Genomic DNA, 25,045 nt, shown 5'->3' with positions numbered 1-25,045 from the left:
GAGATATTCAGAAACTGATTGAAAATGGGTTTTGAATAACCTGCTGTAGCTGACCCTGCTTTGAGACAATCTCCAGAGGTCCTTCCCACCCCAAAGCTGTGAATCCTCTTTAGGAGTCACTCTCCTTGCAAAAACACATTGCTTTAGTTTATTTCCTATACAAGTCCTCATGGAAGTAAATGAAAATAATAATCCTACTTCATTTAGAAATATTTGGGCACCTAAACTCTTGTTTGTACAAGGGAGTCTCAGCATCTGCAGTTTACAATTTCCTACTTTTGCAATCACACCTTCATCTTCACTTTTAGAAAGCGAGTTCTACTAAAATTCACAGCTGTTTTCTGAGGTTTATGCAAGGGAAAAAAAATTCAAAAGCCTATTCCTCCAGAAAGTAAAAGGATTATTACTGAGTATTGTTAACAGACTTGGATATTTATTAACACTGAAATGCCTAAGCCAGGCAGCAGCTGAATCTATTTATTTCAAATATATCCATGCAAAATTGTTTTAGTGCTGTATCAGCTCCCTTTTAAATTTTGTTTTCTTAAGCAGCAATTTTCCTGCACAGTGAAAAAACTGGATACCAGCAGAGTCTGCCTGAATGTATCTGTCATGAATAGATATTTTTCAGCCTATGATTCCCACATCAGCTCATGTGTTGGAGCAATGGGCAGCCTGCATCCCATCCTTGTGGGCCATTCAAAAATTCCATGTTGTTTGTTAACAGCTCTTTCAGACAAAGGTGTGGGATTTTTGCCTGAGACCCTCAAGACATTCATGTGCTGTGGAAAAGGGTTTTGTCCTTTGTAGCAGTAAATCCTTTCTGAAAATGCACCTCTCAGACCTCCTGATGTAATGACCTTTTGAATCCTGTTTTGTCATTGACAACAGGCTTGGTGAGTGGGAACAAGGACTTGAGGAACTTTCAGTAAAGGGAGAATAAAAACCTTCATGGTTTATAAAAAAAAGTAGAGTCAGACCCTTGGCTGCTGTGACCCATGAAGAAGCTTTAATTTCAGCAAATTTAGAAGTAGGTAAACAAAGCCAACTCAAAATATTTGCACTTCAAAAAATAATAACTACTCTTTTAAAGATAGTGGAAAGATCAAGATGTTCTTTGCCTTAATAAGATTGCTCTTTGTGGAGTATTTTCCATGGAAAGCTTTAGAACTCTTGCTGTCTGGTATTAAATTTTCTTTTAGCTTTTCTGTTGCTTTAAATATATCAGCATCAATTTATTGACACCCCAAACAATCAAATTCCTCCTCAATCCTTTGTGGTGGGTGCAACTTTGATGTTTAGGGTTTCATGTTGCTGATCCATGTATTTCAGACTGGAGGTGGGATTATTCTGTCCAGATTTAGATATCCACAGTGTAGATGTCAACAAACGATCTGGCTGCTCAGAATTCCTTTACACCCTGAGACAGGAGCTGGAAGTTTAAAGGAGATGGTTAAAATGGGTCAGACAAAACACTTCCTTCACATGTCTGCTTCTCTCTGTTGGTATAAATAGAGACAATGAGCTCATGTGTGAGGATGTCTCTCCTGGGTTTCTAAAATTAGGAGAAGTGTCCTAGGTCACCGAGGGGTTGAGTTCCCAACTCTGCTCATAGCTGGTGAGCAGGAACTTGAGGAAGGGGCACAGTGCCTTTTAAATAAATGATGTAGCTGGGATACCACATTTAGGAATTTACAGGAGGGAAATCATATAATGCAGTGGGTTTTGCGCCTTTTATTGAGAGCCTAAAGATATAAAAATATCAGGTGCATAGTGGAAGGTGTTCCAGCCCTCAGGAGAGCCACTGTGCTGGTCAGGGGCTGGAACAGCTGAGAGTTGGGACTGTTCATCCTGGAGAAGAGAGGGCTCCAGGGAGACCTTAGAGCACCTTCCAGTGCCTAGAGGGGGGTAAAACAAGGCTGGAGAGGGACTTTTCATGTCATGAGGAGGAGGAATGACCTTGAAGGAGGATAGATTGAGATTAGACATTAGGAAGAAATTCTTTCCAGTTACATTGGTGAGGTTCTGGAACAAGACAGACAATCCCTGGAGGTGTCCAAGGCCAGAAATCTGCCCTAGTGGAAGGTGTCCCTGTCCATAGCAGGAGGTTGGAATGATGATCCTTAAGGTTCCGTCCAACCCCAAGCCATTCCAGGATTTTATCATAATTACCTGCTCATACATTTTGCACCCAATAATTCTTCACCCATGTTTATCCTCCATAGGGAAATGTTCTTCATGTCTCTGAGAAGAATTGGAGTAACTGTGCATGGGGTGGTTGACTTTTCTGAAATGTGTTCAGTCTGCAAAACCTCAGTTTCTCCTGCATGTTTCCAGGAGCTTTCAGATTCCCCCACCTGGGCATGGGGCAGGAAGAGGATGTGGGGGGAGGCCCTGCTGGGCACTGAAGTGAGATTAATTAAATAATAAATTCCCATTCAGTCATCACTGGTCTGAACCACTGTGGGTAGCTTTGAAATGTGGTGTTTTCCTTCCAGACCACTGGCACAGGTCCCAGAGGAGCACAAGGAGCAGATCAGGGGTTTCTTTTGGGAGAGACCTCACTAAGAGCCCATAACTGCCTTGGAAAGCCACTAAAAATCCTCTTTCATTCATCAAAAAATTCCTCCATTTCACTCATCCAGTGGGTACACTCTGCCATGCTGCATAACAATTTTACCCCTATTTGATACAGGCACTTTTTATCCTTTGGAGCAGTGATTTTTCCCTTTTTTATGACTCCCTGGGAGCAGTCCCATCGTGGCTAGAAATGTCTCACTGGGTGGTTTTGTTCATTGCTGATATCAGATGGTGCACTTGACACTTGTGGGCTTCTCATGGAGGAATTGTCCTCAGCAGAGACTTTTTGAGATGGAGAAAGAAATGGGCACTTGCAGCAGAACAAGTTTTGTCAGAGTTTTTCCAACCTGCCCTTGAAGCAACTCAGATACTTTCATGAAGAATCTGCTGTGGCACTGAAAATGTTTCCAGTGGACAAAGAAATTCACCTTCAGAGGGGATGAATATATATCAGCCATGCTTCAAATAAGCCCCTGAAACCCATTCTATTTTGGCAACAATCTGATTTTCAGATTCTCAGACACTTCAACAGCCCTTCTGTTTCAGATAGACAACTGAAGATTATTTTGAGGAACTGTTTATCCATAACTGAAAGGTGCAACTCCTCTGTTATTGGCTCTCCTGACTTCACTAATTTTAATTACAGTGGCAGATGCAGATAAAACAACAACATGAAGCATCAGTAATGAAATTACAGGATTTATCAACCTGTGACATCAGAAGAAAATATAATAATTTAAGCTTCCCTTCCAAATCCAATATTGATATATTTATTTCTTTTTCTCTATACTAAATGGTAATGCTTTATCACTATTGCCTATATATTTTTTCAAGTTTATTTTTCCAGTATAACATAGCTGGTAGTGCTTATTTGGGAGGTAGCTGGGCTTTAATTGTGATATAGATAAATACCCTTTAATTGATAATAGAGATAAGTAGTCTTTAATTAGCAATAGGTGGACTCTGAATGTATGTGAAACATACATACCAGGAACAGCTCAATAATATAAAATTATTATTCTGCTGCAGGTCCAGGGCAGAAGTTCTGGAACCTGTTATTCCCTAATAAACACTCCATTCTCTGTGGATGACATGAAGGCCTCAGCCCAGTATTTGGTGCAGGTTTCCATGACTACCTTGAAGGCAAAAAATGAAGTAGATTCTTTTATTTTCCCTGCAATATGTGAAAGAAAAGCCATTAAATGGCTTGCAGATGTTCTTGTTGTCTCCTTAGAAGCTCTTTTGAAACTCAGACAAGACAGAAAACAACCACTTTTCAAACCTAGGGATTTCCAGGTGGAAGTGAAAATCTAAGGGTCAGCACTTTCCCCAGCTGGGTATGTCCATCTTTTAGTCAGGCATCTCCCACCCTTCCACTGCATTTTAATAATTTCCTGGTGCAGAAGGAAAGGACAGAACACAACCTCCACACCCCTCTCTGGCTCTTCTGGGCTGAGCTGCACACAGGAGTGCAGATGATCAGGAAACAATTTCAAATCCAGTGGCTGCTAATGCGTCTGCCTGGTTTTGTCTTGCTCCTGTTAATGGAATTCTGAGTCCTCAAGGCTGAATGTCACCAGGGATGTTTGCTGTCCTCCTCAGCTGAGATCTTATCCATTGCTCATTATTTGATAAACCATCAGAAATACAGTGAAGTAATTAAATTCAGTGCCAGAACAGAGCATGAGTGACTGATCAAGTGAGGATAGAAGCAAGCAGATCAGTTTAGAGTGAATTTCATGAATCATTGTTCTCCCAAAATTTAGAGAGAGATTAATTTTCCTGTTTTATTTTTTAATTGAAAGACTCTCTCCTTTCTAAATGCTGATGTCCTGGCATTGTGTTGCAGTCAGTATAAAACTTGAACATCTTTTGTTTCTAAAAGTTCTTTTACAAATCTTTCCTTTACAAATCAAGGTAGCATAATGAAAAATAAATCCAAATCTTAAAACACCTTTCCCCCAATCCTCAATTCTTTCTGGGCAGAGACCAAGCAATGGAAGTCACAGATATGGACAACTCTGTGCTCATATAAATCCTTCCTGATTATGTCCTGGATGAATCTTTAGCCTGAGACTGAAATTCATTCCTTTGCCCCTCTACTGCCAAGTTCTCAGGAAGGTGATTAACAAGTTTATTAACAGGTTATTAACAAGTCTGCTAATGTATTTTGTTATCTGGACAAACTGTCTTGGGAACCAGACCTCTGAGAAGCCCCCAGACAGTTTTGCTTTTAAGACACTACTGAAAATAATGAAGGGAGAGCCACAACTTCAGAGATGGGGCAGGCAGGTCTTTTATTTCTTGTTCAAAATAATCCTCCCTTCCTTCTCCCCTGGGTACAGCTGAGGTGTTTGCAGCCACAGGTCCTGTTCCAGCACTTTGACACAAGTTACTGATCCTACAAAGTCCTTTGCTTTAAATTAGATATCCAAGACACCCTTTAAAATCTGCAAAAGCCTGGTTGATCTCTAAGGAGTGCAAGTGTTGGGTTCTCTGTTTCCTGCCCATTTCTTTTTCATTCTCTCTGTTGTTTATATATTTATAATGATTTTCCTCTTTTGCTGCAGAGATCTGAGCCTTGATGTGAAGACCTCAACCAAAATATCTGCAGAGAGCCCGTGCTTCAGCCCTAATCAGTGTTAACAAACAAAACTTGTCCAAAATTAGGAGAGAAGATGGCCATCAACTGGAAGGTCTGCTTCTTCAGCCTCGTATTGCTTCCTGTGGTAAGAAAAAAATGATTTTATTTCCATTGTTCTGATATAAATACGAGTTCTCAAGGCCAGCACTTGCCAAGAGGGAAGGATCTGCTGCTGACACTGTTTCTGGATTTTTCTGGGTGGTCTCATAGTTTGGGTTAAGACTTTTCCATCCTCCTTTGTTAATGAATTGGGGCTGTGATCCTGAGAAGGCCAAGTCCATCCCTTGAGGGCATTTGTTCACTGTTTTTTAACCAAGATTCAAAATAAAATAAAGTAATAATTAGAAAAAAAAAAAAAAAAAGGGATAGTGGGTCTTCTATTTCAAATCCTTTAAGAATATTTTTTTCCAGACAGAGGGATAAAATTAGAGATTCCCTTCATCCCCCACTGTGAAACCTAAACCTTGAGATATTGCAGCTTTTGAGGTCTCCCTTTTCAGAGGAGCAATTTTAAGAAATTATAAAAATGGGCATCTAAAGGCACTGAAGGCACTTAAAGTCATCCATCATCTTTCTGAAGATATGCAACTCTTTATGACGATGACAGGGATTAATTTTCCCCACAAACCTTTACTTACAAAACAACGTGCTCTTCCATTAATAACTCCATGTTAACTCGTCTGGGAACTGCAGCTCTCCCTCTCCATTGTCCCTACACAGTGACTGCCTCTCTGCTCAAATAACAGCCACAAAACCACTGAACAAAGATTTTTTTTTCCCCCCTTGTAGCTGTGAGGAGTCGTACACAAACCTCTTGTAGCATTTCAACACAATTCTGTGTTAAACCATTGATCACAAATGTGCTTCTCAGCTCTTCTCCAGGAGCATTGCTCACAGGGATTCAGTCACAAATAGCACCAGGATTTCAATCCTCCAGCTCATTCCCATTAACAACTTCCATGCAAATGCTTCACACTTGCTGAATGCACAGATATTCTCACATTAGTGCTTTAATAGTCAGTATTTGAAACAATTCATGGCATTTAGTTAGTTTTATTTTTAAATGGCAGCTATTTAATGTGATGGTGGTGTGACCAGAGCATCTTTTAGCAGTTTTTGCAGTTTTTTTCTCTTAGCCTGTCTGCTACAATGCATAGCAGGCAGCACACAGAACTTATTTTTACTTTGGCTCACAAAAATATATTTTATTTCCTTTTGATTCTTATTTAGAGTGCATTACACTGCATATCTGAAATGTGGCATAATTCAGCTTAATTCTGTGGGATTGGGTTGGAACTGGCACCACAGCTGTGTTCATCACAATAATGAAATCCTTTACATACAAATACATGGTCTTGGAATTTTATGTGGAGCATGGCTCCTGTGACCCTTCCTTAGATTTCCTGGTCAGGTAGAAATGATTGCATATTAAAAACTGAATATGTTTAAATTTTATAATACCTCTCTAAAATTACTACTGTAAACCTCCTCTAAGTAAATGGGGAGGGGGAAACCCCCCAGATTTAACCTGATTTAGGTACTGATGTTCATGTGAGATTTCTGACTATAAAAGGAGTTTAGCTCAAATTCAGATGTTGGTTTTTGGACACAGAGGTGTTGAGACATGGATCCTGCCCTGGGAGAAACTGGAAAGCTGAATTCCTGATCATGCAAACACATTTTTCAGACTGCAACCAAAATAATTAAATTACTCAAAAGACAGAAATAATTTCTCTTAAATGACCAACAACCTTCAACATTTCAAGAATTTTTGGTGCTCAGCTCGAGACCCTCAGAAGGTGTCTTGTTATTTAGAGGTGACTAGTTTTTAATTAAGGGAAAAAAAGAACAAATCTCGAGCTCTCAGATGGGTGACCTTCCTGGCAGATGGAGGACAGCAAATTCCCAGTTGCTCACGTTTCAGGACATAACTGTGGTTGCTGAGCTGGATAATTAGTGATCAGCTCCAGCTTGTGGAAAGAACAGTTCTTAATGAAATACCAAATAACAAACCAGAGCTAATAAGAAAAAACCCTGCCTTTTATTTGCTGCTTCTGCAAAGTTTGTGATCTTATTTATGACTATTTATTTATTATTTACTGCAGTCTTTTGCAGGAATCCAGATATTAAAATTAACCATTTAACACACATGAATTTGTGTGTTTGCACACACAGAGCCCACCTCAGAGATTACACAATAATTTGTGTACAGTATTAATTTCCTATTAAATCCCTACATTTCTTTTCACAGACCAAATTTCAGGAATGATATAATGATATTTACGTTTCTTCCCTTGCTGAGATTCTTTTGCAGCTCATGTGGTAACTCATTTCTCTCCACTGGGGCACACTCTTTCCCTGAGAACCATCTCTGATGTGCTGGTGACCTCAGACTGGCACTTTCCTGTCATGCAGATTTTCCCATTTCCTACCAAGACATGTGACTTTAAAAATAAATAAAAAATAGGGCAATTGAAAGTCATCTTAGACTCCACAAAGTTCCTGGAAAAAAACTGTTTATATACTGTTTATATATAACTGTTTATATATAACTGTTTATATATAACTGTTTATATACTGAGCACATCTGCTCAGACCCGTTTTTCCCACAAAAGCCCCCAGACTGATGTCCACATCCATAAACAAATCAAGAAAAAGACAAAAAGAGAACGAAGTATGAGTGGGAAATTCCAAATGGCTTCAAGTATAGACTCTGACCAGGAAACCAGGATATAATATGCTAAGAAATAATTACAAATGAACATTTTAAGCCAGTTCTAAGTGTCAGAGTCGAGGGTGGTTCAGTTTTTCAGTTTTAACAGGCTGTTCTGCACTAATGTAACCTGTGAACCACCCAGGACTGAGGGCACCATGATGCCTGCAAGGCATTTAAAGGAATTATTTATCTACTTGAATTTTTTCTGCCATTTGAAGTTCTTTCCTAAATTTAAATTCCTATGTTGCTATTTTAGCTGGTTTTAACCCATTTCTTTCAGCTGGCTGAACTCTTCCCAGTCATTTCCATCCTTTGCTCTGGATGAAGCTCTGAACAACCTGGGACAGTGGGAGGAGTCTGTCCATCCATGGCTGGGGTTGGAACTGATGGTCTTTGAGTTTCCTTCCAACCCAAACCATCCTAGGATTCTATGATGTCTTTTTTTTAAAAATCTGGATTCACTTTCACTTGCATTTTGATTGATTCTGCATTCCATTCATCTGTGATAACATTGAGTTGGTTTTTTGTTTTTGTTTTTTTTTTTAAATTGGAAAATATTAACAAAAGTCATCGTAAAATTATGGAGGAGAAAGGATCCTAAGCCATCTTTCCTTTGTCTGGTTCCAATGTACTTGAGAAACAAGGAGTTTCATGACTCACAAAGTTGGCTTGGTGTATGAACTGAATTTTAAATGGAACTGCAATGCAGGTGCTCTAACTGTCCAGAGTAATTCAATCAGATGTATTTCTTCACCTAATACTTGGAATTTCCTGTGGGCACATATTTAATATTGCTAAGCTTAAATGTTTCCAGTGGTAGAATGTTCTGTGTGATGTTTGATTAGCTGGGAAGAATATTCCCCTTTAAAAAAAGAGAAATGGAAAGGGGAAGGTGCAAGTGATGCCTCTTGTACAACATTGAGGCATGATCTGAGTGAGAGTCAGATTTTTGAGGCAGCACCTCAGAGCAGAGAATGAAACCTGGATCTGATGAGAGTTAAGCAATTCATGAAGAGGGGAGGAGAGAAACTCCAGTGTTTGCTGGAGTGGGGAATATTTCTCAATTTTCTCAGGGTCTGTGTAGGCTACAGAGCAGAGAACTCTCTGTGTCCTCTATTATTCATCCCTGGTTGTCACTTCCAGTGCCAGGCTACCTTCAAATAGAATCATCTACATTCCAGCCTCTGTTATTTTTAAAAGATGAGGCACAGTAGTGGATTCAGACACAATATTCTGCAAGTTTCTCTCCCACAGCCCAAACGTGAGGCTCCTCAGGTAAAATATAAAAGGTTGGGTTGGTCGTTGCTTTTTAAGCAAACTATTTTTTCCATTCCAGGTTTAATGAGAGAGCTTTTAATGAGTTTACCTGCCTGGTGATTTGTAGCATCTCATAACCCTATTAGAGAAGTCAAGCTCTCTGTAGGACTGCACGTTTCTTGAACACGGTGTACAGTTGCATGCGACTTCCCTGTTATTTATGTAATGAAAATATAAATATTTTATATACAAACACAGCCAAGGGACTGCTGGGAATGTTCTCCATAGGAGATAAAGGCTCAGCTCACCAAGGCATTAATGCTGCTGCAGCTTTTCCATTTTAATAGGAGGAGCTGGTGCTGGGGGCAATCGAGAGAAAATAGCAACCTCTTAAAAACCTTGTTTAAAATAGAAAAAGCAAGTTTTTGGATGTGTTAATACTGGGTAAAACAGTTTCAAAGAGCAGAATTCTGGTAACACAAGAAATCATCTGAGGAAATCAGCACGGTAAAACCACAGAAGCCTTGATACCAACCAACTTCAAGGACGTTTCAGAGGCACAAAATGAGGATTTCCAGTCCCACATGGTTGCTATCCTGTCAATTAGGTGGGATAGGGTGTCCTAGTTTGGAGGACAGGTGTCTGCTGAGAAAGGCACTTTTGAAATGGAGAATGTAAACCCCCTCCCTCCAAATTATTATAAATTTGAAATCAAAGGGCTCTCAGGCAAAGATATGGGAATTAGGAATAACAGTTCTTTACTAGGGAAATTAAAATAGAAATACAGTACTACAAAGAACAAACCCCAAACCCTGACACAGTCAGAGTACAGCCTGACACCCGTCAGGCAGGGTGTTGGCAGCAGTCCCATTCCATGGTGGCTGCATCCTCCTGCAGTGACAGATGTGGCTCAGTTGGAGCAGTGCTCCTGTACAAGGTGCAGTTTCCCTCCGGAGCTCCAGTGGTGATGTGGAGAAATCCGGTTTTCCTCTGGAGTCCAGTGGAGAAAGGGGCTCCCTCAGTGTCCCAAAGCCTCTGTTTTTATCTTGGTAAGAAATGTTGGGCTCTTCCCCCTGGCTGGAGCAACTCCCAATGGGATGCAGTAATTTTATCAGTGCCACAGTGGGACTCAATGGCCATGAGCAGAAAATGACTGGCTGGAGGAAGGATGGGTTGTGAAAAGATAAAGAACACTGCCCTGCCTGGTTTCAATGGATGGCCCATTAGCAGAATATCTCCCACAGAGATCAGGATCACTGCCCCACCCTCAACAGATGGTGATAGAATAGATAGCTTTTATCACACTCTGCATTGTAACCCGAGACATAGGGACTTACAGAGAGTGCCAGAGGGAGAGTTCTCTCAGGGTGAGATTTCATCCTGGCATATCTTTCTGTCTCTGGGATTTTTTTTTCTGAGAAAGCTCAGTGTATTTACGCTCCTGGGAGCCCTGGACATTGTGTTGGTTCTCTGCCTGCTGCCCTGGCTCCTGGAACCTCACCTGGGCACCTCAGGTGCCAGACAGGGTTACTGAAGAAGCTAAAGAAAGACACCTGCTTCAAATGTATGTCACAGAATTATGGAATGATTTGGGTTGGAAGGGACCTTAAAGGTGAGGTAGTGTCAGGGACACCTCCCACTACACCAGGATTTTCAGAGCCCTGTCCAGCCTGTTAAAAGCTTGTTAAGCTGATTTGCACAAAAGATGAATGACAGGGGGAGGAAAAAAGTCTAAAAATCCATATATTCTACCAAAATGTGGTTCACAACACTGTGAACAGACACCTACCACAACTTTCCTTTAGACAGACAAGAGATCTCAGTCTTAGAAATGCAAAGCAGCAGGTAACAAAGCAAAAAATAGTTGCCCTATATTACATTAAAATATTCCCCTTTTTTTGCCCTCTGGAAGCAGCAACAATTTCTGTGAGAGGCAAATAAAATGATGACAACACTGATTTAAGGGTGTTAATTAATGTAATTTTTTTTCCCTGCTGTTTTGCATTCATGAGCTTGCAGGAGTGTTGGATGAGCAGTCAAATAACAAATTGGGCATTAGAAAGAGTTCTTAAAAAGCGAGGCTGTAATTAAAAAAAAAAAAAAATCAGAATCAGTGATTTTTTTGTGTTGCTCAGCTGTTAATACCCAGCTCCTGGAGGGGTAGTTTTCAAGTCTCTAGCAAGAGTGTTGCCTGCAATTCCTTGGGTTTGCTGAGTCAGCAGCTCAGGAGGATTTCCTGTGCAGGCAGCTCGAGGAGAGAGCTGTGATGCACAACCAAAGCTGCACGGAGAGCAGGGGGAAATGGAAGCAGAAGAGCAGGAAGAGAGGACAAAAATATGGAAAAAAATCACATTTACAGCACTATTCCTCTATTAGGGATTTGGTTTTTCATATTCCCTCCTGCCCCTCTCACCAGGGCTTGCAATAAAGAACTTTTTCCCAATCTGTGAAATAATCCCTGTAGCTTCTCAGAGTGAATGTGTGTCCTGTGGCAGGTGCTGGGCCATCCTGGGATCAGGGAGTGATGCTGGAATCCTCCACGGGGGAGCAGATGGGGTCAGGGCTTGTGCCAGGATCCCACTCCACAAACTCCAAACCCCACAGATGGGCTGGGCACAGCTCTGGGGTTGGGAAAGCAGAGTTTGCCAGGCTTCAGGGGGCTTCCAGGGATTTTTTATTTTTCCAGAGAAATAACAACAAGGCTGTTTAACCTCTGTGAGGTCCCTTACGGGGCACAGAGCCCAACCCCACAAACCCCCTTTGTTCCCCTGGCTGAGGGGTGGATGCTCACTCCAGGGAATCCTGCTCCTGACAAGAAATTTGTATTTCTCTCAGGTTTATTTTCCCCGTGTGGAAATCACTTGGAAGTGCAGATTTTGAAGCTGTGGATCTCATCTATACCAAAATCTGATGATCTCTGTCGTATTTTTATTCCATTTAATGGCAGTTTTGCCTGAATGGACACCATGAATGCATCAGAGCTGCCTCTGTGCTTTCCTGTGTGTGTTAGAGCTCCTAAATAAGTCAGGGAATTTATTTAGAGCAATAACTAACCCTCTAAATGCTGGATGTCTGGATTAGAATCAGAGAATCCTGGAATGGTTTGGGTTGGAAAGGACCTTAAAGATCATCCAGCGCCACCTCTGCCATGGGCAGGGACATTTCCACTGTCCCAGGTGTTCCAAGCTCTGTCCAGCCTGGCCTTGGACATTTCCAGGGATGGGACAGCCACAGCTTTTCTGAGCACCCTGTGCCAGGGTCTCAGATTAAGGTATTTATCTATATTAATATATCATGTTCATTCTCCTATAGGTAATGTTCTTCTGTGCTCAGTGATAGGCACCTCTAGGTATTGGTGTAACCCATCCTAAAATCCCTCTAATGCCCTCCTTACTGCAGCGCCCTCAAAAGTTATCTGAGACTGGACTCTGCTCTCTCTAGTTTTTAGAAATCTCATTTTTATTGGGCATTTATAAATGTTATGTGCATCAGGAATAGATGACAGTAACTCACCCTTGCCCAATTGATTGTCTTGAATTTGGAGTATCTTGTGATTCATCTTGGTAGGGTGGTTTGTAAGGTTAAAATGCTGTTTACTACTGTTGGTTCCTGGAACACATTTTTCAAATTGAATATTAAATGTATGTTCTTGTATGAGTGAGGGCAGATGCCAATGGATCTTTGTGTCTGGAGTAAAAAAATAACAAATGCATCAATTAAATACTTCAGAATCATCATAAAAAATATCCCAAACCCAAAGGAGATATATTTTAAACAAATCAGGAAAAATATTTTCCCCATGGAACAACATTTAAAAACTATTCTGTAGTACTTTCATGGAGTTATTATTTCCAATAAAGCTCAAAGAATCTAATCTCAATTTAAACCACTTCTCCCCCCCTTTTTTTTATAACCATCTAAGATTTATAAATGCTTATTTTTTTCAAACAAGAAACAATATGGAGATGGAATACTTTTCTCAGCTCTTTTAAAAAGGAACAAATGCCAGTTGTTTGCAGGTTTTTTTTTTTTTCTTTTGCTATCAATGTGGCTTAGACTGTAAATCCAATCAACGTGTTGAGGGAAAAGAGTCTCAAGGAACATCTTTCAGCCAGATTTAATTTGTGCTGGGGAGTTTGATGCTTTCCCAACCTCTGTAGGTGTTCAGTGCTGACCTCACTGTTCTGGATTTCTCTGGGGGATTTCAGAGGGATAAAGGATTTTACTGTTCCTGCCCTTCCCAGTAACACATTTCTGCTGAGCTCTTTTCTTCCTCAGTGGGCTCCTCTTGCAGAGCAAAATTCTCTAGGAGAATATTAATTCTCTAAGAGCCTTAGACAGAAGAAAATTTATCTGCTGTGTCCTCTTCCCAAATTATTTTGGCCCCATGGTCTCTCTCCAGCTCAGAATCTGTGACCAAAATGTGTTAATGAGGGGTTATTTAGGCTAAATGCAGGCTTTGCTTTGGTTTGAAGACTTCTAAAACAGTTTATCAACAATTTCACCTACTGATAGCTGCACATTTGAGAAGGGGAAGTCCAGAGATTTTTGGTTTTTTTCCTTCCTTGATAGCCACATCTGAACATTTTTGATATTTAGCATAAAATATCAGACCTTTAATTTATTCTTTCTTGTTTGCTAAAGGCTTGCAAGATAACTGATAATGCAAAATGTAGATTTGATAGGATTAGAAATATGCTAAAGCTCAAGGGTAGCAAGTTGGTCTCTCTTCCTCAGAGATATTAAAATGTTCTTTTTTAATTTTTTTTCCTGCTGCCCTCTGGCTGAGCTGGTTTTAGTTATTAGGTCTCTGTTAGCCAGTTATGATAATTTTCTCCATTATTTAAAAAACATAAATAACAGATTTGCCCTGCAATAGCAATTAAATTCTCAAGTAATTTCAATCTAAGCCAATTTTAGTGCCTCTTCCAGCAACGTGGATGTGTGAAATCTAAACCTTTTGGGCATCATTTGTTGGTAGTTGTGTCTGAACTAACACAGAATCACCAGGTGAACAAACTGCATCTCATTTCAAATAACCACTGACTCTCACTGGGTGTTTTCAGTTTCAAAGTTTGCCCCCCAAAATGATGAATTTACTGTTCATCCATAAGTGACTCTGGCTGCAGGCATTCCCAGGAACATTTCATTTGCAGAGCAGCTGTGGGAGAGGCAGGAATTTGGTACAGGCAGGAACCACCAGTGGGAATGGGTTGAATGGTGCTGAAGGGCTTCTAATCCCCTAAAAACAGCAAATTAATATAATCACATCTATGCAAATATATTTATTTTTCTGTACCTCCATGTACCATTAAAACTTGAATGCTGTGGGTCAGTTCAACTGGATTTGACAGAAGAACCACATTCACAGAAAAATTAATATTCTAGTAGTTTCATGTAAATGTCCAGGCAGAGATTTTTTCTTAATTCCTTACAGAAAGATAAATTTCACAAGAAACTCAACAACCTTGTTAGACAGAAGAGCATCCAGACTGGAGCTCCTCTTAGGACAAGGGCTGATGGCTTTGAACTGAAAGATGGGAGATTTAGCTGGGATCTGAGGAAGAAATTTGTCCCTGTTGGGGTGGTGAGACTCATTTGTCCAGGGGTAAGGAGTTCTGTCTGACTCTTGGCTTTCAGACATTCTGAGCTTCCTATCTTCATTTATCCTGAAACAAAATTTTAAAAAAATAAAATAAAAAAGGAATGTTGGGTTGTGTATTCCATCTTTTTTGTAGCTCAAACCCTCACAAATTTCACCATTTGGATCTGGTGACCTCAGGTCATTATTTCATGGCACTGATGATCAAACATCTCTATTTTTCTGCCTTTTCACCCAAATTTCTCTGTACATGGCCTGGTATCTAAACTATTCTCAGCCCCAAATCCATGTCCCTGGATGGCACCTGGCAGAGCAGCTGGGGACACCCTGGGTGTTGTTGCAAAGCAATTCCTTCACTTTTGCATTGCATTGATATACTTTCTCCTTCTCCACAGCAGCTTATTTATTCCATTTTTCCAGCTGATTCTGTTTTAATATTCAAGGGATTTTAAATTTTTTTCTGTGAGTTAAAGCTGCAGACAGGAACAAAAGAATAATAAAGTTCATTTTCCATTGGTTTTCACCTCCTGGTTATAAAAAGAATTCTGCAGCTATTTCATTTAGGGAATACCAAAATAGAAATGAAACTTCTTTTCCCTTTTGTATCCCTGGATTTTTGCTACACCTCTGTTAACAAAATCCAAAATGATGCCTTGGGAGTGACAATGAGCATTTTAGGGGAGCTCATCTTGTACTGAGGGCAGCTCCCCAGTGCACGGTGCTGCCTGCAAAGGGAACTTGGGGATGTTGAGAGATGAGCAGTGGCAATTCTCCAGCTGTGCTCACAGATCTGGGAATAAAACCAACCACCAAGCAGCTGCAGAAGCCATTGTAAAATAGCTGTTAAAACTGGGCAAGAATTAAATTCCATTTAATGTATTGCAAGGAAGAAAAAAGGGGAGTTTAACAGGGATGTGTACAAATAATATTAATTTAGAGAATATTCTCTTCTCAGTACTGATTTATGGCATTTTGGGGCATTGTTTGTATTATTCAGAGCTTTGTGATTTTTTTTTTTCCACGTGTGAAAATGTGAAATATTTATGTTATCTAAGGTGTAATGTAGAAATTCTGGACACAGTACTCTTGAGGATCAAATAAATGAGTGAACATCTTGGAATCACCCAGAATAATCCATGAGGGACAATGTAAAAGGGATTTCACCAGTTTGCTTTCAAACCTTTGTTTAGCTGAAGCATCACAGCAATTTGCTCTCCTGGCAGAGGAATCCCTGCTCTATTTCTCTCTTCAGCATGGATTACCCAGAGAGTATTTACATGTGTTAATGTTTTATTCTGAGAGCAGGGAAATCAAAGCAGCCAAAAGAGCTGCTCCCATTTCTGATCCTGTCATTCCCTGGAAAATGAAACTTTCTTCTTTCTGTTAACTTCAATCTGAATAAATTAGAACATCAACACAATTTATTGTTACCATTTCAGGGGTTTTGGAACCATATTCTTTTTTTTTTTTTGTCATGTTGAAATTCAGAAATAAGTGGCGAAGAAACGCTTTGCATGTCTGGCTCTAGGACAGACAATTATCAGAAAATCAGAGAATTATGGAATGGTTTGGGTTGGCAAGGACCTTAAAGATCATCCAGTGCCACCCCTGCCATGGCAGGGACATTTCCACTGTCCCAGGCTGCTCCAAGCCCTGTCCAGCCTTGGATATTTCCAGGGATCAGGGGCAGCCACAGCTTCTCTGGGCACCTCTTCCAGTGCCCTACAGCAGATGACCAGACAAAAAAATAATGAAACCTCTGCTCCTCATCCCAGCCTGGGCAAAATATTCAGAAATGTTTCCTACCAACAGCTGGAGCCTTCCTATACCCTGGAAAAAAAAATCTTCTCTGGTTGAAACCAACCCTGAACACTCCTGATATATATATATATATATATATATATATATATACACACACACACACACACACACACATATATATATATACACATATATATATATATATACTTATATATATACATATATTTAACATTGCTATGGGATAGGATCCCCAAAAGTTGATATTTTGGGAGGGTAACCTACTGTGTAAAAATTTGGACTATCATGGAGCAACATATTTGAGAGCAGTTCTTGCTGACGTGTTACACATCCGTCTCACTCCTTCTTTCCAATTTTTTTCCCCATTTTTTTCCCTTTTCCTAACTTTTATGTGTTAATATAACTATTTACTAATGCTGTATCAAGAATACTCTGCCATTATAAACTGTAACTCAAGGTTCTTATGAACCATGATGTAAAAATGCAACTTATAACTTAATCCTGGAAAAAGTGCGTTTTTTACCCATGTGTGATTCCATATCTGAATGCTTTACTTCACATGGCATCAGGATAGGAGCATAAAAGATGTGTAAAAATGAATTTATCACACATCCACTGCTCATGAGGCCTCCTTAGAAAATACCTTATCCATCCCTGCCCTCTGTCAGTTTGAAGCCATTCCCTGTGTCCTCTCCCTCCATCCCTTGTCCCCAGTCCCTCTCCAGCTCTCCTGGAGCCCCTTTAGGCACTGGAAAAGGCTCAAAGTTCTCCTTGAAACCTTATCTTCTCCAGATGAGCACCCCCAGCTCTCTCAGCCTGTGCATAAACTCCCTGAGAAGCAAAATTAATGTACATGCTGGGGCTGAGTTTTCCTTCTGTAACTGGAAATTCATCAGCAAAAGGAAAGTTAGCACCTGGATAAGAGCAGGGAGGTGAAGATAAAGCTGTTAAAAGTCAATAACTGAGAAATTCTGGGCACTGCAGGTCCTGGGCAGGCATTTATGTGGGGAAATCCAGGAGAAACTGAGCAAGGGTCTTTTTTAGATTTTGGCTTATTAAGAACAAGGCAAACTCATGACTGTCCTGCCAGGGAAGGTTTTCTGAGTTTTCTTGTGCTGCTCTCAGCTGCCACCACTGAGAAAGAGGCAAAATTTGTTTTGTGCTGCTGGAGTGGGTATTAATCACAACACATCATGTGGGAATTGAGGGTGGCTGAGGACCCAGAGCCAGGATCACTGAGGTTGTGATGTGGCTGGAAATCAGGAGAGGTTTCTTGCCCCCAGAGGTTGGTCAGACACTGGAACAGGTTTCTCAGGGAAGTGGCACCAAGCCCCACAGAGCTGAAGGAACATTTGGGGAATTCTCTCACCTCACCTGGTGGGATTTTTGGGGTGTCCTGAGCTGGTCCTTGTGAGTCCCAGCTGAGGATGTTCTGTAATTCCATGTCACAGATGAAGTAGGATCTGGCATTTTCAAGCTCCAATACATGAGACTGGGCTCCTTAGCCACCAGTCAGGGACCCCACTTATTATATGGCACACACAAAAACCCCAGCAGAACTCTCACCTCTTTCTCCAGGCTGCCAAGTTATTGACACTTCACCTTTAGCACATTAAATTTAGGAAGACATGCTTGACTATATCAGCCAGCACCTCTTATCTGTCATGTAAAGCTGCAACCATTTATACTTTGGCTCTAAAGCCTTTAAAAAAAAAATTGTCTCTTGTTTAAATATGCAAAAGGTTCTGATTCTCAAAGGCTGTGCATTGCAGTCAGCTGCAAACAACACAGCTGAGGCTTCTGCCACCCTGGGGAGCAGCCCCTGTGCCACCAGTTCTGCATCCTCAGTGTCCCTGAACCTGCCAACATGTCAGAAATATCTGTTTATTAACTCTTTATTAAATGCTGCACCTTGCTGGAGCTGAGAACAGAGACTTGTGCTGCCAGGTTAATAAATCCTGATTAGCAATTTATCCCTTTTGTGAGGAGATTTCTGTGTGCCACAAAAGGCAGAATCTGGGTCATGACAGGGCTCTGACAGCGAGACCTGTGGTTTATCTGCCAGGGTCTGAGAGGCAGCCAAGCCCTGCTGCTTGGTTTGGAATGAAGTCACCCTTTAAGGGGGAGATCTGCTGGAAACACGAGAGCATCTCAGTCCCTGCACATTGTCCCTCCTTAAATCCAGCCCTACCCTGCGGTGATAAAAGAGTGAAAAAGGGATTTGAGGGTGGGTGTGCAATCTGGCACTGGGTTTGGTTTGGTTTACTTTGGTTTCTAGTAATTCTGCAGTGCTGTTTTGTAAAAGGTTGCTGAGCTTTTTGAAACCTCCTAGAGGTTCAGCTCAGGAAATGTTGTGTGGTTATTGGTAGGGTTTTTAAGGAGGCCTCACGAGCAGTGCATGTGTGATAAATTCATTTTTGCACATTTTTTATGCTCCTATCCTGATGCCATGTGAAGTAAAGCGTTCAGATATGGAATCACACATGGGTAAAAAATGCACTTTTTCCAGGATTAAGTTATAAATTGCATTTTTACATCATGGCTCATAGAAACTTTGAGTTACAAGTTTATAATGGCAGAGTATTATTGATACAGCAATAGTAAATAGTTATATTAACACATAAAAATTAGGAAAAGGGGAAAAAATAGGAAAAAAATTGGAAAGAAGGAGTGAGATGGATGTGTAACACATGTCAGCAAGAACTGCTCTCAAATATGTTGTTCCATGCTAGTCCAAATTTTTACACAGTAGGTTACCCTCCCAAAATATCAATTTTTGGGGATCCCATTCCATAGCAATGTTAAATACACATATATGTATATATATATAAGGAGTGTTTAGAGTGGGCTTCAATCAGAGAAGATTTTTTTTTTCAGGGTATAGGAGGGCTCCAGCTGTTGGTAGGAAACATTTCTGGATATTTTGCCCAGGCTGTGATGAGGACCAGAGGTTTCATTGGTTTTTTTCTGGTCATTTGCTGTTCCATCTCTGCTCTCCTCCTGTATCTGCTGCTCTCAACTCCTCAGAAAGTGGATTGAGGTGCAAGTGTCTGAATTTTTCATAATGTGTAAAAAGAAAAGCCCTCTAATTGTCACACCTTGTCTGAGATGTTCTGGAGTTCAGCTCTTGTGATTGAAGGCAGGAGCTGGGTGTGATTGTGTTTCCCTGTCTCTCAAGATCCTGTGAAAATGCCAGTAATTAATTACAGCTTATTTTGGTTTTATTGTGGCTAATACACACGTCCCTGGGAGTCTGGGCCTCTCTTTTATGGCATCTCTGAAAGAATTGTGTGGTTTTATTGTTCCTTTGAAACATCAGGGATGGGGAATTGAGGTCCAAAGTTATTTTTGATCACCTGTTCACTGCATGTCCTTGAGAGGGGCACATTTGTGCTGATCCTAATTCAGAGCTGCATGTTCTCAGGCTCTGAAAGCATAATATATATAATATAAATAGTATGACTACAATATAAGTTATAGGGTTAAAGACAATGGTCAAATCTTCATTAATATGCATTAATGAAGAAATTAAAACATTTGATGAGACAAATACCATAAAACAGGTAATGTGTCTTCCTACACTCAGTGGCATCATTAAACGACATTAAATTGTTATTTTTTAGCTTACAGATGCCCAAGACAGACATGTTGCATGTGGTTAAACAACCACGAATTACAAAGATACCAAATCCCTTCTGCTGCATGCAGGGGGAATTGTGCTGGTGGAACTGATCACTCCTCTGGCAGGGATTTATCTGCCCAGAAATCCCTGAGATTGGTTGTTCACTCTCAGGATGCCTCTGTGTACCATCAGGGGTTTTGTTTCCTGAGAATTGCATTGAAATGTTTCTGTTCAAGAGCTGTTCCCAGATATTTAAATACTGGTGATCAAGCAGCCCACGACTTCTGCCTCCCTATTCAGCCTGGGGTGCTGCAGGTGAAAGAATAAGGCACAAATCAGAGTTCCCAAGGAGGATGGGGATGGGATTCACCAGTGCTGGATCTGCAGATCCCATTTTTGTTACCAGCAGGAGACAAACACTGACACTGTAACTCTCCCTCTCCCTTTTATTTTTTTCACCTGATAACTCAAGCAATAAATATTGATCAATACCAAGTGTGCAAATCATTAAGTGGCTTTGAGGGAGATGTTTCCTGATGCTCCTCAGCAGCACAGCACTGGGACAGCCCCAAATACAGAGATGAGGTGCTGTCAATAGGCAGACAATCCTAAAAGCAGGAACTCTATCACCTAATTAAAGTGGCCTTAGGAACATTCTCTGTGGTATAAACCCAGACTGAGGGATCATAGTGGATAATTTTGTTAGAGGGGAAAAATTTGGAATTCTCTATTTTGTGGAAAATTCAATTGTTTTAATATCTTTTCTCATCTTGCAGCTGTGTATTAATATATCTCAACTTCTTTTCTTCTTTATTTTTTCCTTTTTTTTCTCTCTCTCTTTTTACTTGTTTTTGTTTGGTTTTTTGCTATTATGGTTTTGTTTGTGTGATTGGCTTTTTTTCTGTTTTGTTTGGTTTGGTTTTTTGCTTAATTTTTTTTTTTTTTTCCCATGGAGGAGATTGCATCACCTTTTAAAACTCAAAGTAAAAAATTTCCTTACCCCTAAACTGGATTATTTGAATGCCACCTCATGGGGAGTCTAAGAGGGCAGGAGAAAGACTTTTCACAAGGGCAATTTGTGATAAAACAAGGTGGAATGCCTTCACACTGGCAGAGGGCAGGTTTAGATGGGATGTTGGGATGAAATTGTTCCCTGTGAGGGTGGGGAGGCCCTGGCACAGAGAAGCTGTGGCTGCCCCATCTTTTCCTTTCTGATCCCTTTAGCTGAGCTCCACGCTGCTGCTCATCCACCCCATTCATTCCACTCCCTTCTTTTCTTCAGAAATACACTTTATTCCCCTCTTTGAGTTTTTACAGCAAAATAGTGATGAAACCTTCCAGAAACAAGAAGGAGAAAGAAAGGTTTGCTGAGAAAACAGCTCTGAGCAAAGCCCTTCGTACAAAGATTTGATTCCTTTGGGATCCCAGTGGGGTTTTGTCATTTTTCATCCTCCACTTCAGCACAATACCCAACCCAATGAGCACTGAAAGGAGAAGGAGGGAAGCTGAGAATAACCTTGAGCACTCCCAAGTACCTCTGATGCAATCAGCTCTTTGCCTCCCTTCTCCAGTGGTGTCCCCATTCCTGGAGCCCCTTTGGAGAATATTGGAGTAAGAATCACAGAGTCACAGAGTCACAGAATTACAGAATTACAGAATCACAGAATCACAGAATTACAGAATCACAGAATCACAGAATTACAGAATCACAGAGTCACAGAATCAGAGAATCACAGAATCACAGAATCACAGAATCACAGAATTACAGAATCACCGAATCACAAAATCACAAAATCACAGAATCACAGAGTCATAGAATCACAGAATCACAGAATTAGAGAATCACAGAATTACAGAATTACAGAATTAATTACAGAATTACAGAATCACAGAATTAGAGAATCATAGAATTACAGAATTACAGAATTACAGAATTACAGAATTACAGAATCAGAGTCACAGAGTCACAGAATCACAAAATCACAGAATTAGAGAATCACAGAATCACAGAATTACAGAGTTGGAAGAGACCTCCAAGATCATTGAGTCCAACCCAGCCCTGACACCCCAACTAACCCCTGGCACCCAGTTCCACATCCAGGCTTTTTTTATACTCATCCAGGGATGGTGACTCCACCACCTCCCCAGGCAGACCATTCCACTACTTTATCACTCTTTCTGTCAAAAACTTCTTCCTAATACCCAACCCACACGTCCCTTGGCACAGCTTTAGACCGTGTCCTCTCATCCTGTCAGAGTTGCAGCACAAGGCATTCACTGGAGCTGCCTGCAGGGAGGAGAGAAAGGGAAGAATGTGTGTGCTAGCTGAGGGCAAATAGCTTTAATTTAATTAGCAGATTAATTAAAGCTTCCTCCCCTGGGCAGGGGGTGTGTGTGTGTGCAGAAAGTGTTTCTGCAGCCTCCCGTAGCTGTTCATCAACTCGTTCCTGTTCCAAGTGTGACTCAGATGGGGCTCCATTGAACTTGCTGGGAGCCTCTACAAAACAAATTTCCTGTCAGGGACCTTTTCTCTTCAGGGTTTTGTTTAAATGTAATGAAGTATAAATGGGCAAACAACAACAAGCAACGACAAGAGCTTGCTTTGCAAATGAACGTGGCATCCAGCAGCACTGACAGCTGCAGAGCTCCTGGAAGATTCCCTGCTTCCCAAGGTCCCTGCAGTGAGAGAGGCTGATGTCAGCACACATCCCTCAGTGAAAGCCCCCAAGAGCTCCTTGCAGAGTGAAAAACCATTCAGGAATTTTTGGGAGCACACTTTGCACTGTTCCTGAGGAAAGCAGAGAAGGCCATCAGTGTGCTGGGCTGGATTAAGGACAAACAAGGAAATGTTTATTCCTATCTGCTCAGCACTGATGGATCACTTACAGCATCCTAGAACCACAGAATGGTTTGGGGTGGAGGGGACCTTAAAGATCACCCAGTTCCACCCCCTGTCCTGGGCACAGACACCTTTCACTATTCCAAGTTTATCCAAGCCCTGTCCAACCTGGCCTTGGACATTTCCAGGGATCCAGGGGCAGCCACACCTGCTCTGGGCACCCTGTGCCAGGGCATCACCACCCTCACAGAGAGAATTTCTTCCTAATATCTCATCTAGATCTACTTCTGGAATATTGCATCCAGTTTTAGGCTCCTCAATATATAAAATATCTCAGTCCACTGTAGCAAGTTCAAAGGAGGGACACTGAGGTGGCATGTGAGGAGAGGATGAGGAATTTTTTTGTCTGGTGGATGGAGAAAAGATTAGGGAGCAACCTTCCAGCAGCCTTGTGGTATTTATGAGGAGATCATCAGGAGGAAAGAGCCAGGGCTCTCATTGTGATGTGTGGCAGGAGAACAACTGAATTTTGGTGTAATCTGAAACAAAGAAGGTTCATATTGGGGAGAATCCTTTTCACTCTGAGAATAAGTGAACGTTGAAGTTCTACAGAGGTTGTGCACTCTTCATTCTCAGAGTTTTCCATAACACAGGTCAAAAAACCTTAACCAATCCCAGTGCTGACCCTGCTGCCAGTGGAAGGTTGAGCTGGATTCTTCTGGAGCTCCCTTCCAACCTGAATTATCCTGTGCTTCCATGTCCTGGAGGACACATGTGATAGTTGGGAAAATTCAGGAAAGCCACCACAGACAGGGATGAGACAAAGAGTAGGAGAGACTGAAGATTTAAACAAAAAATCTCCAGACCAGGGAAAGAAGAGTCAAGCTCCAGGTTATCTTTTACATCCTATTGATTTTGGGCTGCTCTGGCAGCTGATACGGACTCTGCTTTAATCAGGGCACATTCCTGTATTGCCAGTGCTGCCTAAAGAGTGAAAAAGGTGCTTTTCCTGAAAATCCTCTAGAGATAATAGGAGAGGAGAAGATGCCTCTCTGTTGCTGTTGCTGACAGAAAATACAGCTGTAAAAAATGATGGTCCAGAACCCTCTTAAGGATCATCTGGAACCTCCTGCTCAGAGTTTATCAGGACATTTTAGAGTTCAGAGTAACCAGTAGTTTTTCCAAGGCAGCAGATTGATCTAACAGAGAAAAATTAACACCATTGTCATTTACAGGTTTACCCCTCTGGATCAACAGTTCCTCAGATTATATGAGCAGCTGCCCCAGGTTGCTCAGAAATTAAAGTGTTTCTATTTCAGCTCCCTTGTTTCAGGTGTTCAGCTGAATCTGAACATCTCATCCCAGATTTATGAAGATATAAATTCTCACTTCTCAGCTGGGCACAATGTGTTAAAAAACATAGATCCCACCCTCCAATTTCCACTTCAGTTGTTTTTATTAATTGATTAATCTGAACTTCTGAGCTAAATCTGAAATGGTTACCTGAGGCTGGAGTAGCAGGAGCACAGAGGAAAAACATACTCAATATTTTTCCTCCTTTGTCAATCACAAATTCCAGCAATTTACATATGCATGACTTGCCTGTAATCCCCATCCAGGAAATCTCTTGCTGTGACAGAGACTTGGCCAAACCCTGGATTCACACTGGGCTCTTCTCTTGCCAGCAGCTCTGCCATGTCACAACCTGTGTCAGGAGCTGGAAAATGTCCTTGGAAGTGATTGTCAGGGATATTTGCAAGCCCTGCACCCCTGATATCCTGCAGTGAGGCCGTGCAACCCAGTTCTGCTCCATGCTCAAAGTTCTCGAAGTGGTGAGAATCCTCCCATGAAGTTTTGTAAAGGAGTAGACCCTGACTTGAACACTTAAATTCCCTTTATTTTGAACAATTTGAAAAATAAGTGGGAATTGCAATGCTGGCAGGAGGTTATCAGCTTTTCAGGCCAACATTGGCCTCTGAGGAATGAAGGAAAGATCCAAACTCTGC

At 41.1% G+C, this 25,045-nt stretch overlaps 1 protein-coding gene across 12 annotated transcripts in view; it reads left to right on the top strand.

Annotated features, from left to right (window-relative positions):
• The window catches only part of ADCYAP1R1 (ADCYAP receptor type I), a 138,188-nt gene that overhangs the window by 26,580 nt on the left and 86,563 nt on the right, over positions 1 to 25,045 (top strand). For all 12 annotated transcript variants that reach the window (XM_033054782.2, XM_033054880.1, XM_033054869.1 and 9 more), the window contains one exon: positions 5,151 to 5,309. In XM_033054782.2, the coding sequence (XP_032910673.1) occupies positions 5,259 to 5,309 (51 nt within the window). In that variant the 5' untranslated portion in view covers positions 5,151 to 5,258. The remainder of the gene's footprint in view (positions 1 to 5,150; positions 5,310 to 25,045) is intronic.

The sequence above is a fragment of the Catharus ustulatus genome, chromosome 1, assembly GCF_009819885.2.
Source record: "Catharus ustulatus isolate bCatUst1 chromosome 1, bCatUst1.pri.v2, whole genome shotgun sequence".
NCBI lineage: Eukaryota > Metazoa > Chordata > Aves > Passeriformes > Turdidae > Catharus > Catharus ustulatus.
Note: the sequence above shows the minus strand (reverse complement) of the source record. Positions and strands in the feature narration are given on the sequence as shown.